Below are 9,710 nucleotides of genomic sequence, written 5' to 3' on the forward strand. Positions count from 1 at the left end.
ACTCTTGGCTAGACTGATTCAGCTGAGAGTTTTGACCTTTTAAAGTGAAGTCCTTGTAGTCATATGGTTGACTTGAAGGGTGAGGTGGTATATGTATTTATGAGCTTTTCCTACCCCCCTGAAGAAACTTCATTGGCCTCCTGGTTAACTTGAAGAGAGTACCATCTATTTTAGTGAAAAAAACACATCTGTCACCTAGGACATGACATGGTTGCAGTTGGCAGGGAATAAAAAATCTCATTTAGCTGTTTTAGAGTTGGTGGCATTCAGAATAGTCCCTCTTGAGAAAGAATTGTAACCAGATTCCCTTTATAAAGAGTTCCCCTCCCTTTCCCCACAAAGGACACATCCTGAAGCAGAAGGTCAGGTTGGGGAAGGAGAAACGTAAAAGGCTTTTACTTTGTGTAAGGATGGGGGACTGGGGAAAAAGTGAAGCAAAGCCCAAGGACTCCATGCTAAGGGCAAAAGTAGGAGACAATCTCAGAACTGGGAGAGTTGTGTCTTCTGCTTTTTCAAGTAGACTATCACACTCAGGCAGCCTGTCAATGCTGAATGTTAGGACTTCTGTCTCTGCTGGAGACACGGCCTGGTGCAAGGCAGCGTTTAGTGTTTGACAGCTTTCTCAGCACTCCCTGACTCCGTTTACCTTTACTCCGCATCCCATTCTCTTACTGCCTATCTGAAGGATTGGATGGGCAGAGTATAGGTGGCGGTGGTTGGTCCTCCCCGTATGTTGTCCATTTAATTCCAGAGCACTGATTTTTCCGAAGTGTGCTCTGCCCTGGGAAAATGGACACATGCTCCTCACAATGGGAATAACTAATTACTTCTTTTCTTACAGAAAAAGTTGGTGATTCAAGGAAAGCACATTGCAATGCATTATAGCAATCCCAGACCTAAGTTTGAAGATTGGCTTTGTAACAAGGTAAGTATATATTCTCAAATAGACAAAACTCCTTTAGGATATTGCTGTTTTTCTATTTATTTGACTGTCCAAACAAGGATATTGGTATTCAGTCACCAGTAATATTCATGCTTTGTGACTTTCCTAGGGTCCTCCTACACTGGTACTAGATAATAGAACTAGAGGTTTTGTTTAAGATGCGTGGGCATCTTGCTAGGCATTGTGGCTCATGCCTGTAGTCCCAGCACTTTGGGAGGCTGAGGTGGGTGGATTGCTTGAGGCCAGGAGCTCAAGACCAGCCTGGCAAACATGGCAAAACCCTGTCTTTACTAAAAACACAAAAATTAGTGGGTCATCTTGGTACATGCCTATAATTGCAACTACTCAGAGGCTGAGGCACAAGAATCACTTGAACACAGGAGGCAGAGGTTGCAGTGAGTTGAGATCATGCCACTGCACTCTAGCCCGGGTGACAGTGAGTGAGACTCTATCTCAAAAAAAAAAAAAAAAAAAAAAAAAATGAAAAAGATGCAGGTTCTAAGCCCAGTGATTAAGATTTTAGGTGTGTTTCACGTTAGTGTTTATTGAATTCTAGAGCTCTCAATTTTTGGTGTAGTCTTTTAGCTGTATTAACCAAAATAGTTGAGAACTCCACCAAAACTATATATGATTTACCATTTTGAACTTGGATGTTTACATTGATATATTGAGAGTGCTCAGACTCTGTCCCCTGTCCCATTGGGAACTAGATAGTGGTTAATTTACCTTGTGTTTATATATGTAGAATGGTCCGTGTAGTGCTCTGTTGATAAAAGGAAGAACCTCACCAGTGACTTAACTGTAGAGTTTTCAAATGAACTGAACCCTTTGCTCGGCTTGATGAAAATGGGATTCTTCTTCAAAATACAACAAACTTTGTTTTTCGTGGGAGATTTTACAGTGTTAACATTCTGAATTTTTAGGTTATATCCCCATGTCTCAGCTACATAAGAATTTCTGCTTTTCTGTTACTGGGACCTACCCATGGCCCCATTGTTATTGTTACTAGAAAGCCTGTCCTAATGTGAGAAATAATTACAGATAAAACTTTTTTTTTTCAGTGCTGCCTTAACAATTTCAGGAAAAGACTAAAATGCTTCCGATGTGGAGCAGACAAGTTTGGTAAGACTGGATTCAGCTGTTTATAGTATGCATTAAAACCTGACTAATTGGGGCAGGGAGCAGTGGCTCATGCGTGTAATCCCACCACATTGCAAGGCCAAGGCGGGAAGATCACTTGAGGATAGGAGTTGAGTACCAGTCTGGCAAGAGATAGCAAGACCCTGCCTCTACAAAAAAAAAAATTTTTTTTAACTAGCTGGGTGTGGTGGCACACACCTGTAGTTCTAGCTACTCAGGTGGCTGAGGTGAGAGGATTACTTGAGCCCAGGAGTTCAAGGCTGCAGTGAGCTATGGTCATGCCACTGCACTCCAGCCTGGGCAACAAAGCAAGACCCTACCTCTAAAAAACAAAACAAAAATCAGATTAATAGGGTTGTTAACTGTGAGCTTGAGGAAAGTATAGATTTTAGTGTACTTAAGTAACTTGTCTGTTTTCTTTAAACCTTTTCCCTGAGGTTAGGTAATGCTGCTCATGATTGTGAGAGCACAGAAAGTTCTTTTGTTTTCCAGAATTAAGTCTGCTCACCTGGCTTGCATTCTATGTCTGCCTTCCTTTAGTGCAGGAGAGTGTTAGTCATACTCTTGCACAGTTTTCACATCCTGCATTAACCGTGTCAGAATTAATGAGGTTTTACTATAGGCACAAATGCTTAAAAAAGAAAAAACTGATGTTAGATGTGGTTAAAATAAAAACTTTGGGGGGTTTTAATGTATTTCTTTGGTGAAAATACATTAGTTGTTTGTCTTTAATTGGATTACTTTCCCTTCTAGACTCTGAACAGGAAGTGCCTCCTGGAACCACAGAGTCGGTTCAGTCTGTGGATTACTACTGTGATAGTAGGTTCATATATGATTTTTTGGTCTTTATGTTAAAAATTTGCCTCAGTTGGAAATTTCTCTTCTTCTACCCTTTTTAAGGAACAGCAGCAGCTTTGGGTTGTCCCATAAAAAATTGGGTTTTTAGAGTCTTCTCTGTGTCAGGGTGGAAAATACACTAGGAACACCACAAATAGATTCGTTTGTACTTGACCCTGTCTTGGAAAACATTGGTGGTGGGAATGCATGGGTTATGTCATTTGTCTCATTTACCCCTAGCGATCATTCTTCGGAACATAGCTCCGCACACTGTGGTGGATTCCATCATGACAGCACTGTCTCCTTATGCGTCCTTAGCAGTCAATAACATCCGCCTCATAAAAGACAAACAGACCCAGCAGAACAGAGGCTTCGCATTTGTGCAGCTGTCTTCTGCAATGGTGAGGTTCTCATTGATTCCTTCCTTTTTAAAAGAAACAGATTTAAGAGGCAAATGTGGTTCATCCAGTTTTGAAACTATGTCTGAGGCTCCTAAAGCCCAAGATTCAAGGCTCCATAATGACAGTTTTTGCACTGCTACATTACAGGACTAATAACTTCAGTAAGTAGTAAAAATAATGTGTATACCCATAGGCAGCTAATTGGCAGAATTTTTGAGCCACGGTTTAGTCCTTTGTACTTTGTTTTTTTTGTTATTGTCCGTTTTTGAGATGGAGTCCCACTCTGTTGCCCAGGCTATAGTGCAGTGGTATGATCTTGCCTCACTGCGACTTGCACCCCTGGGGTGCAAGCGATTCTCCTGCCCCAGGCTCCCAAGTAGCTGGGATTACAGGTGCCCACCACTAGGCCTGGCTAATTTTTGTATTTTTAGTAGAGATGAGGTTTCACCATGTTGCCCAGCCTGGTCTCAAATGCCTGGCCTCAGGTGATCCACCTGCCTCAGCCTCCCAAAGTGCTGGATGTACTTTGTTTTAGATTGGTTTATCATTTTCTCTTGTGGTAGTACTGGTAACCTTCACATCCTAGAGGAAAGAGAGGTATTTCTTATTCTTGAGGTTTCATATCTGCAAACACAGTAAGGAATTAATTGCCTTTTGTTTGTTTGTTTAATAGAAAACTATTTCTTTGAATGGGGTAGATGGTAGGGAGAGATTTTTTATTACAAAATTGTTTTTCTTGACATTCTTCTTCAGGATGCTTCTCAGCTGCTTCAGATATTACAGAGTCTCCATCCTCCTTTGAAAATTGATGGCAAAACTATCGGAGTTGACTTTGCAAAAAGTGCCAGAAAGTGAGTGGTTTCATTGTCCTTATTTCAATCTACTGCATCTGCACGTTTGTACAGCGTGCCAAGTGTACACCAAGCCTGTACCCCAAGTATATTGAGACACTGTGATCCTCTGTGATTGCCAAGGCCAGGAGGGACACGTTTGTCTTCTTTTAGAGATTATTCCCTCCTGTCCTCTATAACCCGTTGATGAAGTTGCCTGAAATGGTTTCAGATCAGGAGAAAGCCAAGCATGGCAGATGGGTTGAGAACACATGCTTTGCAAACTGCAGCAGTATAGTGCAAACCCATCTGGAAATAGTCCTTTCCTTCCAGAACAGCGTGCTAGTAGCTTCGTGTATATAGTGCTTAATTCTAGCACTGTAAATTTCCCTTTTTTAGTATCATTGCACATCCAAAAAATGCTTTATTAGATGACAGGTTACAAAGTAGAACAGTGATACTACAGGGCCACTTTCTTGCTCAGGAATTTCCCCATGAAGAGCCTTCCCATATGAAATGTGGCCTTGCTGGCATTTGAGACCTGCCAAAGGGTGGAGTGAATCACTGTTTGGCGGTATAGGGGCACTAATTGTGGGAATACTGAGATAGAATCACATGATTGGATCTTTGTGGTTTCAGAGACTTGGTCCTCTCAGATGGTAACCGGGTCAGCGCCTTTTCTGTAGCTAGTACAGCCATTGCTGCTGCTCAGTGGTCATCCACCCAGGTAAGATCAAGGATCATTTTGCTCAGGGTAGTGTGGTGGTGGTGCCCAGATTCATAGACATGACCTCTCCTGTGGTACTTGGAATACGATCTCTTCATTTTTTTTTTTTTTATTTATTTACTTATTTTTTGAGACAGAGTGTCACTCATCACCCAGGCTGGAGTACAATGGTGCAATCTTGGCTTACCTCAAGCTCCACTGCCTCCCTCCAGGGTTCAAGCGATTCTCCTGTCTCAGCCAAATAGCTGGGATTAGAGGTGCATGCCACCACACCAGGCTAATTTTTGTATTTTTAGTAGAGACAGGGTTTCACCACATTGGCCAGGCTGGTCTTGAACTCCTGACCTCAGGTGATCTTCCCATCTCGGCCTCCCAAAGTGGGATTACAGGCGTGAGCCACCGTGCCCGGCAGTATGAGCTTATTTTTAGGAAATTCTTCTGAGTTTTTTTCCTCGATGTCCACTAAATTTGTCTTTGTCTCATTTTGATGTTTTGTAGTCTCAAAGTGGCGAAGGAGGCAGTGTTGACTACAGTTATCTGCAGCCAGGTCAAGATGGCTATGCCCAATATGCTCAGGTAGGTAGATTTTAGTAGCATCTACCTTATAGTCTTTCACATTGTGTCTGAGAGTAGCAGCTTTAAAGGTGAACTTTTCTTCAGTACTCACAGGATTATCAGCAATTTTATCAGCAACAAGCTGGAGGATTGGAATCTGATGCATCATCTACATCAGGTAGTAAACTTTGTCTCTCTCTTACCTTTGTTTAAGCACCTACGGTTAAAGAAGTGTGACTAAATGTCTTAACTGGACCAAAAGCTACAAGTCCATTTCTGTAAGAGTATAGGGGGCATAGCTGGTCAGGAGTACAAGACCAGCCTGGTCAAGATGATGAAACCCCATCTCTACTAAAACTACAAAAATTAGCCAGGCGTGGTGGCAGGCGCCTGTAATCCTAGCTACTTGGGAGGCTGAGGCAGGAGAGTCGCTTGAAACCAGGCAGCAGAGGTTGCAGTGAGTTGAGATTGTGCCACTTGCACTCCAGCCTAAGCGACAGAGTGAGACTCCTACTCTTAAAAAAAAAATGTAGGGGACATTTTCGTAGCTAGAATCCTTAACTTTGTATATCACATCTAGTAGAATTATAAGAAAATGAAAATGTCACAGATTCCAGGATACGTAGGAACTAACATATATAATGATAGAAGGCTAGATTGGGCATTACAAATGAAGATGTTTGGCTTGGTGTTCAGTGCCTTGTCCTTCCCTAACCCTTGTGTTTATCATCAGGCACAGCAGTGACCACCACCTCAGCGGCTGTAGTGTCTCAGAGTCCCCAGCTGTATAATCAAACGTCCAATCCACCTGGCTCTCCGGTAATCCTGTTGTCCTCTATACAGAACTTGTGGCTGATGGGGAAACTGTTTTTGCTGTATGAGTATTACCCTTTCCTGTTATATGAGCCAGGATTGAGTAATATACACATTTCAACCTTATTTTTTTTCTGTCATCTTACAAATATTAGATAATAATTTTATGATATATATATATATATATTTGCATACATTTTTTAAAATATAAAATTTTACCTGTGTATTTTATACTTTCTGCATGCTTCAACTTGATCTTTAGAAAGAAAGTTGTCGCCGAGCATGGTGGCTCATGCCTGTAATCCCAGCACTTTGGGAGGCTGAGGCGGGCGGATCATAAGGTCAGGAGTTCAAGACCAGCCTGGCCAACATGGTGAAACCCCGTCTCTACTAAAAATACAAAAATTAGCCGGGTGTGGTGGCACATACCTGTAATCCCAGCTACTTGGGAGGCTGAGGCAGGAGAATTGCTTGAACCTGGGAGACAGAGGTTGCAGTGAGCCAAGATTACACCACTGCAGTCCAGCCTGAGCAACACAGCAAAACTCTGTCTTGGAAAAAAAAAAAAAAGAAAGAAAGTTGTCAACTTGTGTTTTGCTGAGGGATTGCCTTAGATTATTGCTTACAGTGTGTCTCAGGGGAGCCCTTCGTCCTGGATGATTGCAGTGATTTAGCTCTCTTGAAAGGCTTTACAGTTGAAATTATATTGAAGCTGCTGTTCTTTCCAGACTGAGGAAGCACAGCCTAGCACTAGCACAAGTACACAGGCCCCAGCCGCTTCCCCTACTGGTGTAGTTCCTGGTACCAAATATGGTAAGCCGAACCTCATGGGGCTGTTGACAGTTGGAAGGTCTTAGTTGTTGTCTTTGTTTAGTAAGAGTTCTTCTCCCTTTGCGGGTGTCAGAGGGACACTTGGGGATATATATGAGACAGAGAAGAAACATTAGGCCTGCTGCATCTCACTGACTTAGAATTTGAAATAAAGCCAGTTCTTACCTGGAATGACTGTATACTGGATTTTGTTTTTGCAGCAGTACCTGACACGTCCACTTACCAGTATGATGAGTCTTCAGGATATTACTATGATCCGACAACAGGGCTCTATTATGACCCCAACTCGCAAGTAAATGCGCTGCTTTCCTCCTCAGTTTCACTAGAAGTATCTTAGTTTACTTAGTGCAATTATAAGGCATAAAATGAAATCTTTCCTGCAAAAGAATATATGACTCTGATTAGTTTTAACTTCTTCAAAGCCATCAAAATGGAATTTTTATTTGGAGAGTATGTTTTAATTTTAGGGTTAAAAATGTTTTGGGGTATAATACACACATAGAGAAAAATACAAAACTGAAATATGCAATTCTTTGAATGTTTACATGTATATATACATTTGTGTATTACATATGTGTATATATCACCACTTATTCCCAACCCACCTGGTCCTCATGCCCATTGCTGGTCAGTATCCTCTTCAGTAACCACAATTTTGATTTGAATTGCCATAGATTATGTTGTCAATTTACAGTTTATGGGAAGACCTAGCTAGAAACTTTAAATTGTGATTTTTCTCCCTGTTAAATTTACTATTTTAGAGTGTATAAATCAGTGGCTTTTAATGTATTCACTTTTAATGTATTCACAGAGTTGTGTAATCGTTAACCACTGTCTAATCTCACAACATTTTCATCACTCCAAGAAGAAATTCTACCTGTTAAGCAGTCACTACCCATTCTGTTCTCCCCTCCAGCAACAACTAATCTACTCTCTTTCTCTGTTTTGCCTGTTTTATTTTTGTTTTTGAGATAGCATCTCGCTCTGTCGCCAGGCTGGCGTTCAGTAGCTTGATCTTGGCTCACTGCAACCTCCGACTCCCTGGTTCAAGCAATTCTTCTGCCTCAGCTTCCCGAGTAGCTGGGATTACAGATATGTGCCACCTAGCCCAGCTAATCTTTGTATTTTTAGTAGAGACAGGGATTCACCATGTTGGCCAGGATGGTCTTGAACTCCTGACCTTAAGTGATCCACCTGCCTCAGCCTCCAAAGTGCCAGGATTACAGGCATGAGCCACCACGCCCAGCTGTCCTTGACATGCCATATAAATGGAGTCAGACAATGGGTGACCTTTTGTGTCCAGCATCATTTACTTTGTCTCCCTGTATGTTCTTGAGGGTAAAATTCAGCAGATGTATGGAGTGATATTTTTTATTTTTGGTGGCATTTGTAACTTTTAAAAAGGAAAAACAACTTTAACACTCCATAAATAACTATTTATGACTGGGAACTGTGTACATAGAATAGTCAAATAAGTGTTTTTAACAGGAACTTGGCATTAATAACTTGTTGTTTCTGAGAGATTGAAGTGTGAAGCTGTGTGCCACATGCCTAAGCAGGCCAAGTCTCTGCATGCTTTTTCCAGTTCTCTTGTGTGTGAAGTCTGGCCATTTATTACCTTGTCAGTTCTCCTTGGTGGCTTTAGAAGTTGTGTCTGTGGCCAGGCGTGGTGGCTCACGCCTGTAATTCCAACACTTTGGGAGGCCGATGTGGGCGGATTATGAGGTCAAAAGATCGAGACCAGCCTAACCAACATGGTGAAACCCCGTCTCTACTAAAAACACAAAAATTAGCTGGGTGTGGTGGTGCACACCTGTAGTCTCAGCTAGTTGAGAGGCTGAGGCAAGAGAATTGCTTGAACCCGGGCAGCACAGGTCTCTGCACTACAGCCTGGCTACAGAGTAAAAGGAAGAAAAAGTTTTGTCCACCACCTTACCCAGAAAAGACAGACACTCTCCCCGCTGGGTGTGGTTTCTTATACTTGTAATCCCAGCACTTTGGGAGGCTGAGGCGGGCAGATCACCTGAGGTCAGGAGTTCAAGACCAACCTGACCAACACGGAGAAACCTCCTCTCTCCATACTAAAAATACAAAATTAGCTGGGCATGGTGGTGCATGCCTGTAATCCCAGCTATATTTGGGAGGCTGAGGCAGGAGAATAGCTTCGAGCCCAGAATGCGGAGGTTGCAGTGAGCTGAGACGTCGCACTCCATGCTGGGCAACCAGAGCAAAACTCTGTCTCAAAAACAAAAAGGCACTGTCTCCTGGGTCCCTGTTAAGCAGATAGAGTGAGTGAGTGGAAAATAGAGGATATGTGACACCTTTCCTCTGCTGCAGTTCCTGCTGAGCTTGGGTTCCTTCACCAACACCTCCTTCCAGCTCCAGGCTAGTATTTACGCCCTGTATGCGATTGCCTGGTATCCAAAGGATTCTATGTGGATGAGCCTGATGATGAGCTGTTGTCGTGGCAAATGTGTGAATTCCATGACACGTCCACCTGTTCTGGCTGCCTCATTTATGTAAACAGCCTGTGGAACAGAGTGAGATAAATTGCTGTTTGGGTGCCTTCTAGCTAGGCCCAGGGATTAAATTAATGGGAACTAGACTTTTTTTTACTTTTTTTTTTTTTTTTT

At 42.3% G+C, this 9,710-nt stretch overlaps 1 protein-coding gene across 3 annotated transcripts in view; it reads left to right on the plus strand.

Moving 5' to 3' along the window:
- RBM5 (RNA binding motif protein 5) overlaps nt 1-9,710 on the plus strand; it is a 33,182-nt gene that overhangs the window by 17,205 nt on the left and 6,267 nt on the right. For 2 of the 3 annotated variants that reach the window (XM_032289906.1, XM_032289907.1), the window contains exons 7-17: nt 842-925; nt 2,005-2,065; nt 2,837-2,902; nt 3,161-3,321; nt 4,075-4,172; nt 4,791-4,878; nt 5,377-5,454; nt 5,539-5,611; nt 6,167-6,252; nt 6,975-7,059; nt 7,278-7,369. In XM_032289906.1, the coding sequence (XP_032145797.1) occupies nt 842-925; nt 2,005-2,065; nt 2,837-2,902; nt 3,161-3,321; nt 4,075-4,172; nt 4,791-4,878; nt 5,377-5,454; nt 5,539-5,611; nt 6,167-6,252; nt 6,975-7,059; nt 7,278-7,369 (972 nt within the window). The remainder of the gene's footprint in view (nt 1-841; nt 926-2,004; nt 2,066-2,836; nt 2,903-3,160; nt 3,322-4,074; nt 4,173-4,790; nt 4,879-5,376; nt 5,455-5,538; nt 5,612-6,166; nt 6,253-6,974; nt 7,060-7,277; nt 7,370-9,710) is intronic. The other variant, XM_032289908.1, reaches the window with a different exon arrangement.

Source organism: Sapajus apella, unplaced genomic scaffold (assembly GCF_009761245.1).
Source record: "Sapajus apella isolate SASKATOON/1434 unplaced genomic scaffold, GSC_monkey_1.0 scaffold23, whole genome shotgun sequence".
NCBI classification, from domain to species: domain Eukaryota; kingdom Metazoa; phylum Chordata; class Mammalia; order Primates; family Cebidae; genus Sapajus; species Sapajus apella.